General features: G+C 40.0%; 1 protein-coding gene across 4 annotated transcripts in view; it reads left to right on the top strand.

Annotated features, from left to right (window-relative positions):
* Nucleotides 1-21,847, top strand: part of mgat5 (alpha-1,6-mannosylglycoprotein 6-beta-N-acetylglucosaminyltransferase) — a 143,940-nt gene that overhangs the window by 7,461 nt on the left and 114,632 nt on the right. For all 4 annotated transcript variants that reach the window (XM_060827136.1, XM_060827135.1, XM_060827137.1 and 1 more), the window contains exons 2-3: nt 10,164-10,574; nt 20,495-20,665. In XM_060827136.1, the coding sequence (XP_060683119.1) occupies nt 10,334-10,574; nt 20,495-20,665 (412 nt within the window). In that variant the 5' untranslated portion in view covers nt 10,164-10,333. The remainder of the gene's footprint in view (nt 1-10,163; nt 10,575-20,494; nt 20,666-21,847) is intronic.

Below are 21,847 nucleotides of genomic sequence, written 5' to 3'. Positions count from 1 at the left end.
TTTAAACGCGCTATGTGAAGTGCTCTTACTCAAATCAGCTTTACAATCTTAACTTTGATTACATGAGGAGTGTCTATAACTCTGCCAGAGTGGAAACAAGAACCATTTCTGCAAATTGCAATAGAGGCCTTGTTAGTGCCAAGTATGTCTGATATATCATCAGTTGTGATGGAAAGCAGTTTCTTGATGAGGAAAACATTCCAAAAACTTGTACTTATTAAATTTGTTGTAGATTTCCTCACATCTTCACTTTTTTAATGGCAAAATTGTGAAAAATGTTCTCCTTCAGTTATGCCTCTAAGGGGAAAAAGAACTCACTAAACCAATCTGCTAGGCTGTCAATCATGTGGATTTGTAAAATCAAGCTGCAATGAAAAGCATTTACATTTCCTCAGATCTTGTTGCTGAAAGACATCGTCAGACAAAGATTTCATTTGTCTTGCTACTGCAAAGCACCAGTTGACGTGCTCTGGATCACGTTACTACTTTGTTCTTAAAATCTTTGAATAAAGCACTACTGACCTCAATCATTACTTTAATTATTTCTTGAATAATTTCTTGTTCTTGCACAAATTGGCAAATGAGAGATGATGCTTCAGTGCAGGCCCTGGCTTTTGCTGCTGGTTTAGAAAAAATGATTATTGAACCTTTAAAAGGACCTTCAGCTCATGCATGTTTTCTCTAAAGTGTGCTTTTCAAGAGAAAATTATCCTTCAATTTACAATGCATCACTCTGCAGTGTCCTTCCAAATTCTCTTTTTACTTATTTATGTACTTTAGTGACATATAAGGCTAAAACTCTTAGCAGTTGTGAAAAGAAGCTCCCTTTCTACATGGAAGTTGTTATTTTTTGTTTTTTTTTAATATGGTCGGAGTTCGTCACTCATTATTGCTTCACCTTGTAGTTTGTGACAGTCATGCTGCAAGTCAGCCTGTGGATCCTTGCTACTGGAATATCCAAAATGTTGCGACTGCCTTCCAGTGTTTGTGATTTGTTTCCAGAGCCCTTGGTTGGCTTGTATTGCTTGAATATTGAATGCAGGGCAGCAGCATACCCTTTTTTTTCCTTTGGTCCTGCACTGACCTATTAGCTAAGCAGCTGAAAGGGGAAGAAAAACTGCAGAGAAACAGTGCAAGCTGGATACTGTTGCAGAGAGTCTGCATGGACGTAAGCTGAATAGCTTCCTCTGTTTTCATAACTGATATACTGGCATCACACATCACTTCCTAGGATATTTCTTATTTGTTTCCATGGCTACCAAAAAAAACTTGCATTTCCTGCAATAATGGCCCATTTGGACAAAATTGAAAAACAATACAAGCCAGCAAAGTCTATTGAGTACGTACTTTTCACAATCTTGCAGCTTCCAGAAATGGAAGTTAAGCAGTGGCATAAGGTTAGCTAACGAGATTAACGGTCACATTTGCAGGCAGTGAGAAACTCTGCAACTGACCAATCAATTATGATCTACATGTCAAAGGCCAAATGTGTAAATGGTAACATTGCTGCCACTGTCAGTTGTGGAGAGAACGAATGTTCCAAGTGTTTGCTGGGGCACGGATCAAATAGGCTGCTTTATCCTGGGTGGTGTTGAGCTGCTTGAGTTTTTTTTGGGGCTGAAGTCATTCAGACAAGCTGAAAGAATTTCATTGCATTTCTGAATTTTACCTTGCAGTGGTGAACAGATTTGAGGAGCTAGAATGCTTCATATGGGGGGGGGGGGTTACTCACTACAGAATTTGCACAAACTTGTTTGAGTCACTTTTTTTTTGTAAGGATGCCCTGTTCAGTTTCTAGTCAAAAGTAACCCCCTGTTGTTGATAGTGAATGGTTGAGTGATGGCAATGCCATTGAATATTGTTATGAAACAGATAGACAGAATTAAATCTGCCTGCCTACCTCCATGTTTGCAAAGGAATAAAACTAAAGCTTTTAAAATTCCAGAAAGTTGACCTTCTGGGTTTCTAATTAGACTTTTGAGTAACCATTCTTGAACTCTGAATAATCAATTCTAGACACAAATTATTTTGCTTAAGCCAAAAATTCAATTAATAATAAGTAACTTAAGCAGAGCAAAATTAAACAAAGTAAATATTGCTTTCATCCCCAAATGCGCACAAGACAAACAGACAAAATTCAAGAAAAGATAAAATGCTAATAATAAAACTAGCTAGAATTACTTAAGTCTTCATGTTGAGAGTGTGGTGCTGCAAAAGCACAGCCGGTCAGGCAGTATGCGAGGAGCAGGTGAATCAATGTTTCAGGCAAAAGCCCTTCATCAGATTCTAGTACCACACTCTCGACTCCAGCATCTGCAATCCTCACTTTCACCAAGTTTTCATGGTGTCATTCTGTGGCTGGGTGGTAGGACTGGTTGGACCTGGTAGCATTGGAAGCACTTTGAAGTTTGCTGTAGAATGTCAAATCTAAATGCATAGATAATGTTGTGACACTGCAACCTGTATAGGCACTATGCCACCTAGTGGTGAAGATCGCAAATGCAACCTACCTCTTAACTCTTAAGTCCCATTTTGTGAGGACTCTGAACTAGTACAAAGTCTGGTCTAACAGCACCTCCAAAACTTATTCATCTTATTCCTGATCTCTGTGTTTGTCATACCTCTTAAACTCCTTAACTTTGAGATCATGTCTCCCTGGTTTTTTTTATTTCCCCTTGTCCTACAATTGATAGCGGAGTTTTCCGATTTCTAGTTTAAGTTTTGAATGCAGTCATGCAGCACAGAGGTGGTTGTTCGGCCCATTGAATCTACACTGACCTATCTGCATTTAATTCCAATTTCCAGTACTTGACACACAGTCTCGAATGGTGAGACATTTCAAGCACTTAGCCACATTGGGAAGATTTGTGAGGTTTCCTGCTTCTACTGCCCTCCAAGACTGTGCATTCCAGATTCCCACCACCATCTGGCTGAAAACAATATTTCTTCCAAACCCTTCTAAATCTCCTGCTCTTCATCTTTATCAGTATGCCATATGGGACCTTGCTCAAGGTTTTGATGACTTTCATATAAACTACCTTTATCTACACACCTGATCACTAACCATCAAAATGTTAGGCATGACCTGTGTCTGTCTATGCAAACTATTTTACATCAAACTTTTGCTTCTTTGAGTGAAGATTACTTCTGTCCTTCAGAACTTTCTCCAGTGGTTTTCACTTAAACCTTTCCGTTGCCATATGCCTTTTCCTTTTTAAGGCACTCCTTAAATCTGACCATGTTTTTGATCACCTGTCCAAATATTGTGCGTGTCTTGGTGTCAAAGTTTACCTGAGAATATTCCTGTGAACTGTCTTTGTTTTTGAAATTTTGCTGTATAAATACAAATTATAGCTGCAAATGTATTGTACGTTTGTATGGTTATCACAGTTTGGCAAAGTTAATGTGCAAACCTTGAAAACTGATTGATATGTTTGATTAGCCTGTTACTACATTATTTCCGAGTGCTGCAATTCATTCTGGTATAGATTGATCAAACAAATCTAGTTGGGTTGTATCCTTGTTATCTGGAATTGCTACACTTTGTTTCACTTTGGTATCCAGCCATTCATTGCCCGAGTGCAGTTGGATGCAGTTCCATGTTTTAAAGTGGTTATCCATCCATCTACTCTGCACGCTTCTAACAAACCTGCATATTTGCATTGTGGTGGCATAGCTAAATTTGTAGATAGTACATTCAATTGTTCCTGTCCTTTTTGTAGCTAGTCCACCAGTGCACTTCTCTTACATCTGATGCTTTTTCTCTAAGGGGGTTTTAAATTAACAGAAACTGGTACAATCTGACAAATCCCTTCTGACTTGGTCTATTTCATCTCTGCCTTTTTCATTATATATTTGTAGGATTTGTTTTTCTCTAATATTTTCATCTTGCTTCCTTTCAACAATGCTTTCACCAACTACATTGACTACACTTCAAAAGTAATGTAGTGTAGGAAACTCAAGTCCATTTTGCGCACACTAAACTGTGATGTGATGAGTTTTTGTTTTTGTGATATGGTTTTTAGCAAATATTGACTAGGACATTAGAGATATTTCTTTTTTTTGGAGTGGCATGGCAGGGGGACAAAAGCAAGATCTCTCATCGACTCAAAGTGAGATGGGATTTAGTTTCATCTTCATTGCAGTTGAAAGATAGCACCTGTGACAGTACAGCACACTCAGCACTGCACTGAAATGATCTTTCTGAAGATCTAGACTGCAACTTGAACTCAGCCCAGTGCTGAGGATGCTGTCAACTGAGTCACAGCTGACACTTGCAGGCATGGAAATTAACAAGATGATGACACAATTCTGATTAGCTTGCTGAATGTAATTTTCTCTTGGTGTCATAGAGATGTTCAGCATGGAAACAGACCCTTCGGTCCATGCCGACCAAACGTCCCAACCCAATCTAGTCCCACCTACCAGCACCCAGCCCATATCCCTCCAAACCTTTCCTATTCATTTCTCCATTCAAATTCCTCTTAAATGTTGCAATTGTACCAGCCTCCACTACATCCTGTAGCAGCTCATTCTATACACGTACCACCCTCTGCGTGGAAAAAGTTGCCTCTTAGGTCTCTTTTGTATCTTTCCCCTCTCCCCCTAAACCTATGCCCTCTAGTTCTGGACTCCATGACCCCAGGGAAAAGACTTTGCCTATTTACCCTATCCATGCCCCTCATAATTTTGTAGGCATCTATAAGGTCACCCCATAGCCTCTGACACTCCAGGGAAACAGCCCCAGCCTGTTCAGCCTCTCACTATAGCTCAAATCCTCCAACCTTGGCAACATCCTTTTTAGAGCTGAAAATGTGTTGCTGGTTATAGCGCAACAGGTCAGGCAGCATCCAAGGAACAGGAAATTCGACGTTTCGGGCACAAGCCCTTCATAAGGAAGGGCTATAACATCCTTTTTAGATCTTCTCTGAAACCTCTCAAGTGTCACAACATCTTTCCGATAGGAAGGAGACCAGAATTGCACGCAATATTCCAACAGTGGCCTAACCAATGTCCTATACAGCCACAACATGACCTCCCAACTGCTGTACTCAGTACTCTGACCAATAAAGGAAAGCATACCAAATGCCGTCTTCAATATCCTATCTCCCCGCGACTCCACTTTCAAGGAGCTATGAACCTGCACTCCAAGGTCTTTATTCTTCGAACCTTACCAATAAGTGTATAAGTCTTGCTAAGATTTGCTTTCCCCAAAATGCAGCACCTCGCATTTATCTGAATTAAACCCCATCTGCCATTTCTCAGTCCATTGGCCCATCTTGTCCAGATCCTGCCTTAATCTGAGGTAACCCTGTTTGCTGTCTGCTACACCTCCAATTTTGGTGTCATCTGCAAACTTACTAACTATACCTCTTATGCTCTCATCCAAATCACTTACGTAAATAACAAAAAGTAGAGGACTCAGCACCGATCCTTGTGGCACTCCACTGGTCACAGGCCTCCAGTCTGAAAACAACCCTCCACCGCTACCACCCTCTGAATTCTACCTTTGAGTCAGTTCTGTGTCTCCCTGTATTCCATGAGATCTAACCTTGCTAATCAGTCTCCCATGAAGAACCTTATCAAACGCCTTGCTGAAGTCCAAATAGATCACATCTACTGCTCTGTCCTCCTCAATTCTGAGTTTTTTGAGGTAGCAGTCAAGTTTGTGAGACATGATTTCCCATGCACAAAGCCCTGTTGACTATCCCTAATCTGTCCTTGCCTTTCCAAATACATGTACACCCTGTTCCTCAGGATTCCCTCCAACAACTTGCCCACCACCGAGGTCAGGCTCACCAGTCTATAGTTCCCTGGCTTGTCCTTACCGCTGCCCTTAAATGGTGGCACCATGTTTGCCAACCTCCACTCTTCCAGCAGCTCACCTACCACTATCGATGATACAAATATCTCAGCAAGAGGCCCAGCAATCACTTCTCTAGCTTCCCACAGAGTTCTCGGGTATACCTGATCAGGTCCTGGAGATTTATCCACCTTTACCTGTTTCAAGACATCCAGCACTTCCTCCTCTAATCTGGCTGTTTTGCAAGATGTCACCATCTATTTCCCTACAGTCTATATCTTCCATATCTCTCTGCACAGTAAATACTGTTGCAAAATACTCATTTAGTATCTCCTCCATTTTCTGCGGCTCTACACAAAAGCCGCCTTGCTGATCTTTGAGGGGCCCTATTCTCTCCCTAGTTATCCTTTTGTCCTTAATATATTTGTAAAAACCCTTTTGGATTCTCCTTAATTCTATTTGTCAAAGCTATCTCATGTCCCCTTTTTGCCCTCCTGATTTCCCTCTTAAGTATACTCCTACTTCCTTTCTACTCTTAAGGATTCACTTGATCTATCCTGTCTATACCTGATATTGCTTCCTCCTTTTTCTTAACCAAACCCTCAATTTCTTTAGTCATCCAGCATTTGCTATACCTACCAGCCTTTGCTTTCACCCTGACAGGAATATACTTTCTCTGGATTCTCGTTATCTCATTTCTGAAGGCTTCCCATTTTCCAGCCATCTCTTTACCTGCGACCATCTGTCTCCAATTAGCTTTCGAAAGTTCTTGCCTAATACCGTCAAAATTGGCCTTTCTCCAATTTAGAAATTCAACCTTTTAGATCTGGTCTATCCTTTCCCACCACTATTTTAAAACTAATAGAATTATGGTCGCTGGCTCCAAAGTGCTCCCCCACTGACACCTCAGTCATCTGCCCTGTCTTATCTCCCAAGAGTAGGTCAAGGTTTGCACCTTCTCCAGTAGGTACACCCACATACTGAATCAGAAAATTGTCTTGTATGCACTTAAGAAATCCCTCTCTATCTAAACCTTTTATCACTATGGCAGTCCCAGTCTATGTTTGGAAAGTTAAAATCCCCTACCATAACCACCCTATTATTCTTACAGATAGCTGAGATCTCCTTACAAGTTTGTTTCTCAATTTCCCTCTGACTATTAGGGGGTCTAGAATACAATCCCAATAAGGTGATCATCCCTTTCTAATTTCTCAGTTCCACCCAAATAACTCCTTGGATGTATTCCCGTGAGTATCCTCCCTCAGCACAGCTGTAATGCTATCCCTTATCAAAAATGTGACACCTCTTCCTCCCTTGTCTGCCTTTCTATCCTTCCTGTACTATTTGTATCCTGGAATATTAAGCTGCCAGTCTTGCCCATCCGTGAGCCATGTTTCTGTAATTGCTATGATATCCCAGTCCCATGTTCCTAACCATGCCCTGAGTTCATCTGGGGAGTCCCCGTCCCACTGCAACTCCCAGGTCATTTCCTCTGCCCTGAAGCTCTTATGCTACTTTCTCCCCACCCTCGCCCTCCTCTAGCTTATCTCTCCACGCTTCAGGCTCTCTACCTTTATTCCTGATGAAGGGCTATTGTCCGAAACGTCGATTTCGCTGCTCCTTGGATGCTGCCTGAACTGCTGTGCTCTTCCAGCACCACTAATCCAGAATCTGGTTTCCAGCATCTGCAGTCATTGTTTTTATCTTCCCTGTTAGACCCCTTGCATTGAAATAAATGCACCTTAACTTTTTTTGGTCCTACCTTTGTCCCTGACTTGTTTGTTTGACTCACTTTCTGTTCTCAACTGTACTAGTCTCAGATTAATCTCTTTCCTCACTATCTCCCTGGGTCGTTTCCATCCCCCCACCACCGACCTTACTAGTTTAAATCCTCCCGAGCAGCTCTAACAAATTTCCCTACCAGTATATTATTCCCTTCCAATTTAGGTGCAATCTGTCCTTCTTGTACAGGCCACTTCTCCCCAAAAGAGATTCCAATGATCCAAAAATGTTGGCATCGTCACTGGGGAAAGCACTCGAATCACTTTTTATTTTGTGTTTAGAAAATGTGGTATTACCAGATAAGTCTGTGCTTTTGCCCAAGTGAAATCATTTTGACAAATTCATTAGCAATCTTTTGTTTTGAAGTTCAAATGTTAAGATTGACAAAGGGGAGCAAGGAACTGTTGTGTCCAGACATATGACAATGTTTCTGTAGCAGATGGGACTTGAACACAGGCTGCCTTTTTTCAGAGATAGGGATTATTCACTGCACCACAAGTGGCTGTTGTATGCTTGAATTTTCAAAAGGCATTTTGAGGTGGTACCCACAATGTTGATATGCAAGGTGAGAGTTCATAGAGTTGCAAAAATGTGTAAAAATGGATGGAGGATTAGCTGATGCACAGGAAGCAAAACATGGGGGTGCCTTGGACACTTTAACATTTTTAGGCTGTGATCAGCAGAATATTGCAAGGATTGTTGAAAGGGTATTGGCTGTTGTATGTTAATGACTTGAGAACTCAGTAACAACTAAAGTTGCTGATAAAGTTAACTCGACTGCAAAGAGATGTATGCAAGTTAAGTAGGATAACAAGGTGGTAGATGGGGGAAAAGGTTATTCAGCTGGTAGTGAGAATAAAACACTTTTTTTAAAAGATGTGTGAGCGTTTGGCACTCTGAGGATCTTGTTTGGATTTGCACAAGGAACATGTGAAATAAGCATGCAGCTGCAGCAAGCAGTTGGGAAGGCAATCTTGGGAGGGTTTTTCATGTGCTCTTGGCCATTGTTGGCACAAAGATTTGTTGCCTATCCCTTATTTCCCTTGTTACTGTAATGGCATAGAAAGTCACAATTCAACAACCACATGTCTATGAATCTGGAGTCCGGTGTAGGCCAGACCAGATAAGGATTGAAGTAAAGAACAGTGGTGAATCTACAATATGGGCATACAAATAAAGAGTCAATCCTTTGATATTGAAGATGAGAAATTGCTTTCTTGAAATTCTTGTGAATGTTTGAAATGCTGTTCGTTGTGTATACTTTATTGCTTAATATATTTAAGCTTAGAGATTTTTGGTCTCTCATAGTCCGCAGATGTAGGGAACAGGTAGTAAGATGGCACTCAGGCCAATAACCAGCCAAGATTTTTCTGATCAGCAGAGCAGGCTTGAAGAACATGTATGAAATTCCATTGCTCTTATTTCTGTTCAGTGTTCATTTAATGGAGACTTGTGCTGTTTAGACCCAACAGCACAATAATTCTGAATGAGAAAGTATTCTGTATTCTTAATGTTTTGAAACAATTTGAACGTCACAATATGTAAAAGACAGCAGTGTAGTTACTTCATGTGAAAGATGAAGTTCACTTAAGTGTATTCTTCATATGTACTATATTAAATCTACTAAGTAGAATCTGAAGTGTGGGAAATTATACAAAATTAAGTGAACTGAGTGAGTAGTTCTGCATAAACTGCTCTGCAGGTATTTGTCTGTCTGTCTGTCCTGTCTTAAATTTTGGTGAGGTGTGAAGCAGAGCTGATACAGTTTAATTCTCCTTTGCTGGGAAGGTAAGGTTAAATTACTGTGTATTTTAATTATAGTTGAAAGTGAATAATTTGTTTAGCCTTGAACCAGTTTCTTCAGTAAAAAGTCACTGGTCACCAGCAAATCTTGGTATAACAGGTGTGCTAAATTTGTGGACATCAGCAATTAACAATGAAATTAGTAACTTGTTAATTCGTGATCAGAATTTAACAGTACAGAACATGCATAATCCTTGCGATTCCAAGCCACCTGTAGAACAAAGTAGTGAACACTATGTTCAAATGGAAAGGAGGTAGTAATTTGTGATTTGCTCAATGTTATTTTGCTTGCCAAGTTTTCTTTGTTTATAGTGTAGATTTATTTGCAATGTGAAAGCAGATCTTGCATTTTGAATAGTGTGAACAAATTATGCAGCACTTTACAAATACAAATTAAGTATATCACGAGAGAACCTTGCAATAACATTGGCAGTTGAGAACTTTTACAAAAAAAAATGAAAAAATTTCAAGCCAACTTTAGCAAGAGAAACAGGGGAAAACGCCAAACTAAGGGAAGTTAAATTTGAGTTTAATATTCAAATGTTATTAATTTCTGAAGTTACTTAAATTTCTTTGCAGACCATTGTTGCCTAATTATTTTTACTCTGGTGACCTCTTGTAACTAATGCAAACTTTTTAAAATTTACAAGTGGGTGAATCTGATTTCTGTTTAGGAAAATCTTTTTTGGATGTTCCTGCCTCCAAAATGGGTGGCATTTTCAATGTGCAAAAATATTTTGTGAACCTTTTTATCTTTTTTTTTTCTTTGCCCTAGGCTGGTTATGGCAATGTAACTGAATCTGAACTCCTTGACTGAAGATGATTTTCCTAAAAGAAGAACTTCACACATATATGAACAGCAGCCTAATCTGGGTTCATAACCAATAAGATCATGTACTTTATTAATGCATATTTCACTCTGGAATAACTTCACTGCTGAAAATAATGGCGACCTTTCATCTATGGAAGTTATCTTCACAAAAGCTAGGATTTTTTTTGGTAACGTTTGGATTCATATGGGGAATGATGTTACTGCACTTCACCATCCAACAACGGACACAACATGAAAGCAGTACAATGCTTCGGGAGCAGATTCTGGACCTAAGTAAACGATACATCAAAGCATTAGCAGAAGAAAACCAAAATGTCGCAGATGGGCCCTATGTTGGCACGATGACGGCATATGGCAAGTTACTCCTCTTAATAGTTTCTAAAATATTGTTACATTTATATGAATTTTTAATATTGATTTTTAATTCTTTTAGTTTTAACTGATCTTAATAGAATCTAATTGGGTAAATATTAGCCTTTTATATAAGGCATGGATTCAACCTATTGATCAAGTCATTTGTGCTATAGTTAATGTTAGGACTGCCACTCCAGTGATATTACACCATCTTTGGGTTCTTTCAGCCAACTTGAGTTAACTAGAATGCAATTATGATATAGTATTAACTTTAACAAAGAAAACAATTTTTTTCGTTTTTTTTCCCTAGGATATCCATATCACAAGCTAAATCAATTTATACACCCCTCCCTAATTTCCCTAAATATGGGGAAGCCACTGCTTTTGAGCCTGGTGCATGTACAGCTATTGTTCTACAAGTTGATTATTGAAGGAGTGGGAGTAGAGTTCGAAGTCAGGATGCTGAAACACCTGACTGGAAGCTAGCATTTCCTAGCTTTTATGTGTCTCCTGTTTTTGATCCTCTCGGTGTTTAGAAGTGCAGGTAGTTGCTGTCAGTGGATCCTTGCCAGGTTGCTACAGTGCAACTTGTATGTGATATGCATTGCCACTGTGCATTGTTTTTGGAAGAAGTGCATGTTTAAGCACTTTGTAAAGCAGGTTGTCTTTTTCTTAATGGTTTCAAGCTTTGTGTGCTGTTGGAGCCACAGCCATTCTGGCAAGAGCAGAGTATTCCATCACATTTTTTTTTAATAGATCGTGGAAAGGCTGTAGTGCATCTGGAGGTGTTACTCACTATCACCTCAATTCCTAGTCCCTGCCTTGCATTTATAGTGACCGTACTTATATGGCTGGCCCTATTTAGTTTCAGATCAGTAATACCAACATTTACTAAGCCCCCCCACCCGCTGCATATTGATTTTGAGGAATTCAGCAACTAATATCACCATTAAATGTCAAGAGGAGATAATTCATTAAATTTATTTATTGTTGAAGGTGGTAGTTGCCTTGCACTTGTGTGACATGACTGTTACTTGTCATTTAGTACCCAAACTTGGATGTTGTCTAGGCCTTGCTGCATATGGAAACCGGCTTCAGTATCCGAGGAATAACATTGTTCTGAAGTAATGTGCAATAATTGGTGAACATCCACACTTCTGACCTTGTTATGACGAAAGGATAGCCTCTGAAGCAATTGAAGCTGCCAAGCCCTGAATAACTCTTGCAACAATATTGTCAAATTCCGATAAATGATCTTCAACAATCACAACCTCTATCTTTTTCATACATATTTCTTCAACTGGTAGAGACGTTTCTTTCTGACTTCCAATGACAAGAATTTTGCTCCTTGATATTAAACTTGAGACAAATTTTGCCTTGACTCCAAGAGCAGTCTCACTCCCCACACTCTCTCCTTTTCTGGAGTTTAGCTCCTTTGTCCATATCCAATGCAGTTCTGTTTCATTTTTGGCAGATATAGTCATCCCTCCTTTCTCTTTTTTTTTTGAAGTCCAGTAGAGACAATTTTCTGTGATTCAAGAAATCAGCAACTAGAATTTCTTTGGAAATGAGGAACAGTAAATTTCTACAAGTATTTTAAATGCTGAGTAAATTTTAATGTTGATCTTCTAGATAGATATTGAGGAGTTAATAGCAGATGAGCAAAGCGCATTAAATAAGCAAGTATTTCGCTTCCTCCTTTTATAGAGAATATAAAAATTCCAGTAATAGCTGGAATTTTCTAATAGTAATAACATCGGAAGGAGGAGAGGAATTTGTTAAAATTTAGTACTACTTCCCTATTGATTATACGTAAACTGATGGAGTTGTGGGATGTTAAATTCGTAAGCCTTGATGGATTTCCTCCCAAAATTTTGAAATGTGCCAATGAGATAGTAAATGCATTAAAATTCTCTAAAGCTTGCTAGAGTCTGGGAAGGTTCCATGAGACACGAGGTATGTATATGTAAACTTTTCATTGACCAAGGGAAGCAGGCAGTAGAAAAGGAAATTATTGCCAATTAGATTGATATCTGTAACGAGGAAGGTGTTAAAATCTGTTAGGAATAAAGTTTTTATAGTTGAGTAATTCAGAAAACCTCAGTAATCAGGAAGATTGAGAAACAAATTATTTAACAAATTTATTGACTTCTAGTCATACACTCAGGAACAGACCTTTCGGGACGACTTATCTGACCAAAGTATCTCAAACTAAACTCATCCCATTTGTTGCTTTTCCTCTTACCCTTTATCATTCATGCGCTCGTACCAAAGTCTTTTAAATGTTGTAACTGTACCTGTGTCTATCACTTCCTCTTTGTATGAAAAATGTTGCCTCTCTGGTCCCTTTTTAAAATCTCCTTTTTAAAATTATGCCCTCTAGTTTTGAACTCCCAGCCCTAGAGAAGAGACAGTTTGTTCCCCTTCTCTATGACCCTCATGATCTTTATAAACCTCCTGTAAGCTCACCCCTCAACTTATAATGCTTCAGCGAAGAAGTCCCAGCTTATCCAGCGCCTCATAACTCCAGCCCACCAGTCCTTATAACATCTTGTACATCTTTACTTCACCCTCTCCAATTTAATGATATCCTTCCTATAGTAGGGCGACTAGATCTGTACACTGTACTTCAAAAGTGGCCTTGTCAACATAATATACAACAGGAACATGAAGTTCCAACTCCTAAACTCTGAGCAGTAAAATAAAATGCATGTTACTGCTTGAAGAGGAGTCTGCAGATGTCCTGTATTTGAATTTTAGAATGTATTCAATAAGGTGCCAAATAAAGTTTTTATGCAGAAAGAGATAACAACATATTATGGTGGTTATAAGATGGTCTTCACGACCCAGGACCATCCCCTGCACTCAGCATAGGATGATCTAAGTTTGGCAACAGTGATCTCTGTAGAGGTTTGTGTCTGTTATGAGCACTGGGCACATGAGATGTTGGGTGCCCATGTGCTCCCAGTTGTGTCCCCTTGTCCCCATAGTGGAACTCCAGAATTATTTTTAGCGGAAGCTTAGTCATTGAGAGTTCAGAAAGCATTGAACAGTTGGGATTTCTTGTGCTTTGCTTTGACATTGTGGAGATTAAAACCAACTCCAGCAATTGGCAGGAATGTGGAGCAATGGTACCAAAATTCCTTCCAAGGCATCCTTAGGGAGTTAAGAGGGAAGGAGCCTTTTCTTCCAATTTTAGCTCCCCTTGCAGAAGCGGTTATAAGATTCTGACTCTGCGCTGGCTGGGTGTGGAGGTGATTCTTTCGGCTTATGCTAAGAGTGTGCTATTCATGTTCGTGAACCCTGAGGAGGATATGTGTGCCAGGAGGTCTACTCTGCAGCTGCATTCATAGGGATCAACTGGAATATATTTTAACTACAGGTTGGTCTGTAGAAAATTGACCCTGCCAATGAACTCCAAGCAGAGAACTACTCATTCCTCTAACTAGCTATCCAGCTTTGTCTGCTGAGGAATCTGACAGTAAATTGACAAGAGTTGGAAACCAAAGTGTCTATTCATGTAGAATGCTGGGCAGAACTGCTCCAAGTATTGTCTTGCAGGGTTGAATGATCATAATCCAGCGGAATGCTGCTACGCTGCAGTACCAGCTGGCCCCTTTGGTCCTTCCATAGGAATTTGTCACCAAACCTAACCAAAGAAAATCAACTCCATTTTTCTGGGACAACCAAACTGGATATTGAATTTCCCACTTAGCTAGGATAGTCAGGTGTTGGTGAACCTCTGCACCCCCAGATAGTGACTTTTCACCTTTTTAGATTCTACAATATTTTGAAACTTTTTTTTGCGATCTCCAAAGTCGTGTACTCTGACACGTTTTCTTGTACCAGATGCATGGCAATCGTTCCAGCATAGTTTTAGTTTATGGAGTGGATGCATCTTCAGGCTGCCTTCCAGGAATTTCTCATTTTAATTTGACTTGATCAAGCTTTGGGGCATGGTCAGTTCTTGTTGGAGTGCACTCCATATAAAGATGCCAGCTGTTATAAGGGAGCTGTTGCTCAAGAACTTGTACCTTCACAAGTGGCTTGCTTGTGGAAGTGTGTTCAGGATGCTGGGATGATTAGACTTGGATGTGTTGGATGGAGGAGTGGTCGGCTGGATGACACTGGAGCAATAGTGTGTTAGAAAATGGCCAGTGTAAGGCTTGAATCATCTAGAACCTCCTTATTATGGTACTCAGGCCACAAATGCACAGGAGATTGAGGTTCCTCAAACAAGCAGCAAGCTTCTGGATGAGCTGACCCATCTGTCCAGAACTTGACAGTGGCCCTGAATACTGAACATTCCTTGTGATTATGCAGCCAATAATTTGAGCCATCTCCAAGAAATTTCTTCATGCCTTTTTTAAAATGGCAGTTTCCTGCAGGGACTGCTGCTGCACCCTCTCTTTTTTTTTTTAATTCTGTTTTCCACCTGGCTATGCCTCATTAGCACCTTACATTCCGGCCACAAGATTCCTTGTGGAGGGTCCTTTTTATAAGGAGCAACGGTGTATGCGGCAGTCCAATGCCACAAACATTTGAGCAGATTCATTTGTTGTCAAGGCACATCACTTCTATGAATGAAATGATATTTTGTTTATTTTGCTTGATTTTGTTTGCAGTCCCTGTTAAATTTGACAGAAGTACATTTAAATTATGGTTGCTCTTCAGGTCACGCACCTAAGTAATAGGCAAACTTTTCAGAGCGGGTTGGACAGATTGGAGGGCAACCCCATAGGCCTGCCCTAGTGCCTGGCCAATGTGGCTAGGAACAAGAAAAGGTTCAGGTAGTTAGCCATGTCAAGGTTGCAGCACACATCTGCACTTTTCCATGGTTATGTCTGTACTCTGCTGTCTGTGGTGTCCACTGGTACAATGGCAGCCTTTGGGGACCGGTGCATCACCTTGGAATGATATTTGAATTTAATTTTCAAAAGCTGCTCTTGACCATTTTGTATTTTTCATACAATCCCACCAACAGGAGTTATCTAAACAATAACTTATTATTTTAAAATACAAGGTTAGCAGCCTGGCTTGCAGAAAATACTGTCTGTAACTATTTTTTTCTTCTTGCTTGACAGAATATGTTAGAGTCACATAAGGGTCTGCTCCAGAGGTCTCAGCATTTTGCAATGCTATCAGTGTCTTAGATGAGGAAAGTGAAGTCATGGTAAATAAGCTTCTTGGTGACACCAAGATAGCTAAGATGCCTTGTGGGGAAAAAAAACGAGGTTGTAAACCGGTTGAGTGAATGAGTAGATGTGTATATAAAGTAGGAAGATGTGAAGCTGTTCATTTTGACAATAAGAATAAAAGGTGCGGAGTAGTATTTAAAGGGTGAATAAGTGCAGAATTCCAAAGTGGAAGGGATCAGGTGTACTAGTGAATGATTCACCAAGTTAGTCCACAAGTGCAGCAAATAATTAAGATTTAGCGGAGTTGAATATAAAAGAAGAATAACATCCTTAGTCTCACCAGTACCCTGCATAAAATTATGTTTCAAATGTAGTTGTAATCTTTTTAAGGAAACATGAATGCATTTGAGGTATTTGAAAGGATTGATAGCTGGAATGAGTGGGTTGTCAAATGAAGATAGATTGAGCAAGCTGAGTTGAGAGGAGTGGCTTCATTGAAGTGTACAAAATCTTCATCACAAAGTGGATGTGGAAAAGGTGTTTCCTCCTGAGGAGGTGATGGCCTAATGGTATTTATCACTATACTACTAATCTAGAAATGTTCTGGGGGTCTGGGTTCAAATCCTGCCACATCAAATGCTGGAATTTGCATTCAATTTAAAAATCCTGGAATTAAGAATCAACTGACCATTTAGAAAGCCCATTTCGTTCACTAATGTCTTTCATGAAAGGAGATTTGCCATCCTCACCTGGTCTGACTTGCATGTGATTCTGCACCCACAGCAATGTTGTTGATTCTCAATTGCCCTGTGAAATGGCCTATTCCATTCTACTGACTGCTATGAAGTCTCAAAGAAGTTAGAGCAGGAGGACTGCTGTAGTGCAAGAAGAAAAACCAGATTTTGTTTTGAGTTACTGTAAACAGAAACTTGGGAGTTGTTGCTCGATTGTAATCAAATAAGTGTAACTGCTACAAAAAGGATGCCTGTCCTTAAAACTCACCATGATCCTGAGGTGAAAGAACTCCCGATATTTAAGAGTTTGTTAATTGTTTCTAAAGCAGTTGAAGTAGCTCTAACAATTTAGGCTGACTCTTTTTTTGGGTATGCAAATGCTATTAGGTGTTTTTCAAAATATTGGACTGTATTTTTCTAATCAATAAAAATTGGCAACCACAAAATAACCAGAAAATAGTTTTTTATATTTTTAAGACTTTGTTTCAGTAATGCAGTCCACTGGTGGGCATACTTTGTTTTATTTTTAAATGTATGTTTTTGAGTGAACACCATTTTCAGGTATATTAATCAGACTTCATGAAGTCACCATTTTGATTTGACCCTTGTTAAAGTGAAAGCAGTTTTGTGCTTCTCAAGTCTGTGTATCCACACAGCCTCAAAAGGCCTAAAATTGGAAACTGGTTGTTGATATTTGCTCAGTAATTCATTCATTCATTTTGTGAATGTATTATTGTTCAGCCAAACTAAAATGGCACAAGACGCTTAAGAATCCATGTTCACGGTTCTGTCTTTAATGTGCTTCAATGTCATACTTTTTCGAAAATTAAATCTAATTCCTGAATTCTCCTTCCACCACATTTTGTAGCAACAAATTCTACATTTCAACAATTTGGCAAAGAATACTTCTCTAAACATTTTTAAAAATTCCTGCGTGGGAGGTGGTTATCACTGGCTGTCCCTAATGCACGTAGGAATGAGAGTTCGGTGTGGTGTACCTTGTCGGCTATCTTGCTAGGTTGTAGAGGTCTTGGGTTTGGAAAGTGCTGTCTGAAGCATTGGATGGTTGCAGTTATGATACAGATGGTATCCACTGCTGCCACGGTGTGTCTGGGGAAAGGAATGAATGTTGAGCATATTAGATGGGGTCCCAATCAAGTGGATTGATTTATCGTGAATGAATTTGAGATGTGCGATGTTGAAGAGTATTACTTCTCACTCTTGACTTGTACTTTGTAAATGGTGAATGGGCTTTGAGAAGTCAGGTGAGTTAGTACCCACAGAATTCCTAGCCTCTAACCTCTCCTTTTTATAGCTGAAATATTTATTTGGCTGTTCCATTTTGGTTTGTGCTAAGTGAGAACCCTGCATGTTGATTTATGGGGTATTTAGCTAAGGTGATATTATCAAAGATTGATGGTTGGAATCTGTCTCTTTAAAGTTGGTCGTTGGCTGGCACTTGTGTGCTGCCAATGTTAGCCCAAGGCCGAATATTATCCAGGTCTTGCTGCATTTTGGCCAGGAACTGCTTTAAGTATCTGACTTCACAGATCTGAGCATTATGAAATCATCAACAAATATCCCCACTTCCTATCTTGAGGTAGGCACAATAATTGATGCACTGTTGGAGGTGGTTGAAACACTACTCCTGAGGAATTATTGCACTGATACCCTGTGGCTTAGATGAATGACCTCCCAACAGCCATGACCATAAACCTTTTTTGCTAGGTGTGACTCTAGTGAAAAATCTTTCACATGATTCCATTTTTAACTTCAATTTTGGGCTTCTTGGTGCCGCATTCACTATGCAGTGTTGCCATGATATTAAGTGTAGCTGCCTTAACTTTCCCTCTTGAGTTCCATTCTTTTGTCCTTAGTTGGGCCCAGGCTGTAGGAGGAGAGAAGCAATGCAAGCCTTGCTGAACCTCAATAATAACCTTCTCTGGGCAGTTGAGGTAAGTGTTGTTTGATACTGCTGTCAATTACCATTTCTATCACTTTAGAATCGAAGTAGGGTGTATTCAGCTAGGTTGTATTTTTTCTCCTTTCTTTGAACAGAACATACTTGGACAACCTTCCCCGTTGGATGGTAATGCTGTAACTACAAGAGTAGCTTGCAGAAGTGCACAGCTATAGAGCACCAGCCTTCAATATATTTCCTGGAATACTGCCAGGGACAATAGCCTTTGCAGTATACAGTGCCTTCCAATTGACAAGTCATGACTAGTGGGTGCTATATGGTCCATCCCACGGGGACTTCAGGCCAGAAAAATTTACAATTGATCTTAATGACTTGGATATAGGGATCAAAGGTAGTAGAGCCAAATTTGCAGATAACACCTAAAATAGGTAGGGAAGTAAGTTGCCATGAAGAAATAATAAATTTGCATATCCATATGGGTTGCTTGGGTGAATGGACCAAAATTTGGCAGATCGAGTTTAACTTTATTCCTCAAACCAAAATGGATTGAAGAGGCAAGTAATTATCTAAGAGGAGAGAACATGAAACCTGCTTTGGTGCAGAGGGATCTGGGTGTCCTCATGCGTGAATTACAGAAGTGTAATTTGCATCTACAGCAGATAATGAGGGCAAATGGAATTTTGGCATTTATTGCTAAAGAAATGGAGTACAAAAGCAGGGAAGAGTTGTTGCCTGGAACATCTAGAACACAACGTGTACAGTTTTTTGGTTCCTTTACTTGAAGGATGTGATAGCATTGCAGATAGTTCACCAGATTAATTTGAAAAACAAAAGGCTTGTGATGAGGAGAAATTGAACAGTTTAGACCAAAACTCACTAGCGTTTCAAAGATTTGGGGGAGATCCAATTCAGGAATGTCAGATACTGAAGGAAATTGACAAAGTAGACTGGCTGTTTCCCCTTTGTGGGGCAAACTAAAATGAGATCACGAGGTCATAGTTTTAGGCTAGGTGATGGCAGATTTAAAACAGCTGAGAAGGAATTACATCTCTCAAGGTTGTGAATCTGTGGAAACCACTAGCCAACATGAAGGGTATCTTCAATGTGAAGCTAGACATGCTTGCTCCTGACTTCTGCTACAGATAGGTTGGTGAGGGCAGAAACCACTTTGTTTTTGTCTTTTAGTGGATTCTTCATCACCTGCCACTGGCTGCTCAGGTATTCCATGTGATTTTGGATTTGACCAGTCTGGTCACTGGTGCTACTTGAGCCACTTTTGCTGACAGACATTGAAGTCCCCACCCAGAGTAGATTCTGTACTGTTATCACCCTCAAAGTGGTGTTCAACATTGGCGCAAAACTGAGTCATCAATTGATGGTGATGCAAGATAATCACAGATGTCTTCGTTCATGTTTGACCTGATGGTAATGTTAGGTTCCATACTCTAAACGCAGCTCCCCCTCCTACCATTTGTGCTCTCACCTCTGGTCTGGTCAGTAGGATTGGACAAACTCCTGAATGAAAGTGGTATTTGGGATGCAGTTGTAATCTCAGAATCATGTGTTGCATGCTGTCAGGCAGTTGCCTAATATGTCTGTGGGACAGCTCTTTCAATTTTAGGATAAATAGCAAGGTGTTAATAAGGAGTAGTAAGTAGAATTAACAGAACTTTGTGTATTGTTGTTTCCTGTTTGGCTGATTGTTGACAATGTTTATCACCATTTTGGTGAGCTTTTAATTCCAGATTCATTAATTCGATTCAGATTTCACCACTTACCATGATGGTTTTGAGCTCAAGTCCTCAGTGACGGTGACAAACTATGATAACTCTGATATATTTTACCCCCTCATATAATCTTTTGGAAGCACACTACTGAAGTGCATAATAAAAGATTATTCACTTCTTCAGTTAAATTTACTGTTTGTATAGTCTATTATGAGCATGGCTGCACTTTTTTGGCATATTTGGGTGCTCTTTAGAAGTATTGCGCGCGTGCGCGCACACGCGCGCACACATCCAAGGATCATATGTTCCTTTTGTAATTTTGAGGAAAGGATGAATTTGTTCCACATTAGTCAAATTGTTAACAGAAATCTCACTAAAATTATATTTAAATATTTTCCAGATTTGAAGAAGACATTGGCTGTTCTCCTTGATAACATTTTACAACGTCTTGGAAAATTGGAGTCAAAAGTAGACAACCTGATGATTTTAAATGGGACAGGTATAAATTCTACTAATGCTACAAGTACTGTGAGCCCCAACTCTGTCACTGTTGAGAAGGTTAATGTGGCAGGTAAGTACATAATCTTTGTCTGTAATTCATTTAAGTGGCACATATTTAATTTCCTTTGTAGAAAGTTAGCCACAATATTTTGCTTAAACAATTAGAGCAAAGCAATAAGAGCAGGCTGTACTTCCTGGGTACCTTTTTTAAACTTGGAAGAGCTTTGACATCTCTATTGACTATTTTGCATTCAGTTAATTCCCTATTTTTTTTCCCCCCTGTCTGTTTTGCAAATTCATTTCTTTTCCTGTTCACTTCTTTGAATTCTCATTTGCATTGCTGTGTCTCAGGAATAAAGTAGACACCTCATTTCATGGAAATCAGGACTGACTTGCTTGTAGCAAGTGAATTATTAAACCGGTTTTTGGGCTTTCTGAACTGGGAACCTTGAAGGGCCAGCACCTGGAATGTAAATAAAAGCAAAATACTGCAGATGCTGAAAATCTGAAATAAAACAAAGCGGGAGAATTTCAGCAGGCCTGGCAGCATTGGGAGAGAGAGAAACAGGAAGAGTCATGTTGGACTTGAAATGTTAACTCTGTTTTTCTTATTACCCCTGCTCCTGTCTGGGCACTGCTCAATCCACACTCCAATTACGTGGTGGTTAGTAGGGTGGGGGGGGGAGCAGGGGAAGGGTTGGTGGAGAGAAGTTTAGAGAGCGGTGATGAGGAAAGGACCAAGAGATGCTGATGATATGGCAGGATTTGGAAAGCTGGGTAGGGCTAGAATGGTGGGGAAATCAATGATGGGCAGGAGATGGGGATGGGATTGGGGTAGAATGACAAGGAAGAAAGAGGACTGGAGGAGGAGAGATGAAGGCTAGATAGGAGGGGGAACATAAAGGCCAGGAGATTTATAGAGGCCCCTTGGGATTGGGGTATGGTAGAATGAGGTAAATTCGAAGGGTGGGAAAGACCAATCGGATGATAGAACATAAAACAGTACAGCACAGAACAGGCCCTTCAGCCCACGATGTTGTGCTGACCACTGATCCTCATGTATGCGCACTCAAATTTCTGTGACCGTATGCATGTCCAGTAGTCTCTTAAATGTCCCCAATGACCCTGCCTCTACAACTGCTGCTGGCAACGCATTCCATGCTCTCTCAACTCTGTGTAAAGAACCCACCTCTGACATCCCCTTTATACCTTCCTCCCAACCATTTTAAAACTATGACCCCTTGTGTTAGCC

The sequence above is a fragment of the Hemiscyllium ocellatum genome, chromosome 7 (genome assembly GCF_020745735.1).
Source record: "Hemiscyllium ocellatum isolate sHemOce1 chromosome 7, sHemOce1.pat.X.cur, whole genome shotgun sequence".
NCBI lineage: Eukaryota > Metazoa > Chordata > Chondrichthyes > Orectolobiformes > Hemiscylliidae > Hemiscyllium > Hemiscyllium ocellatum.
The sequence above is the reverse complement of the archived record's forward strand: the minus strand, read 5'-3'. Positions and strand labels throughout refer to the sequence as shown.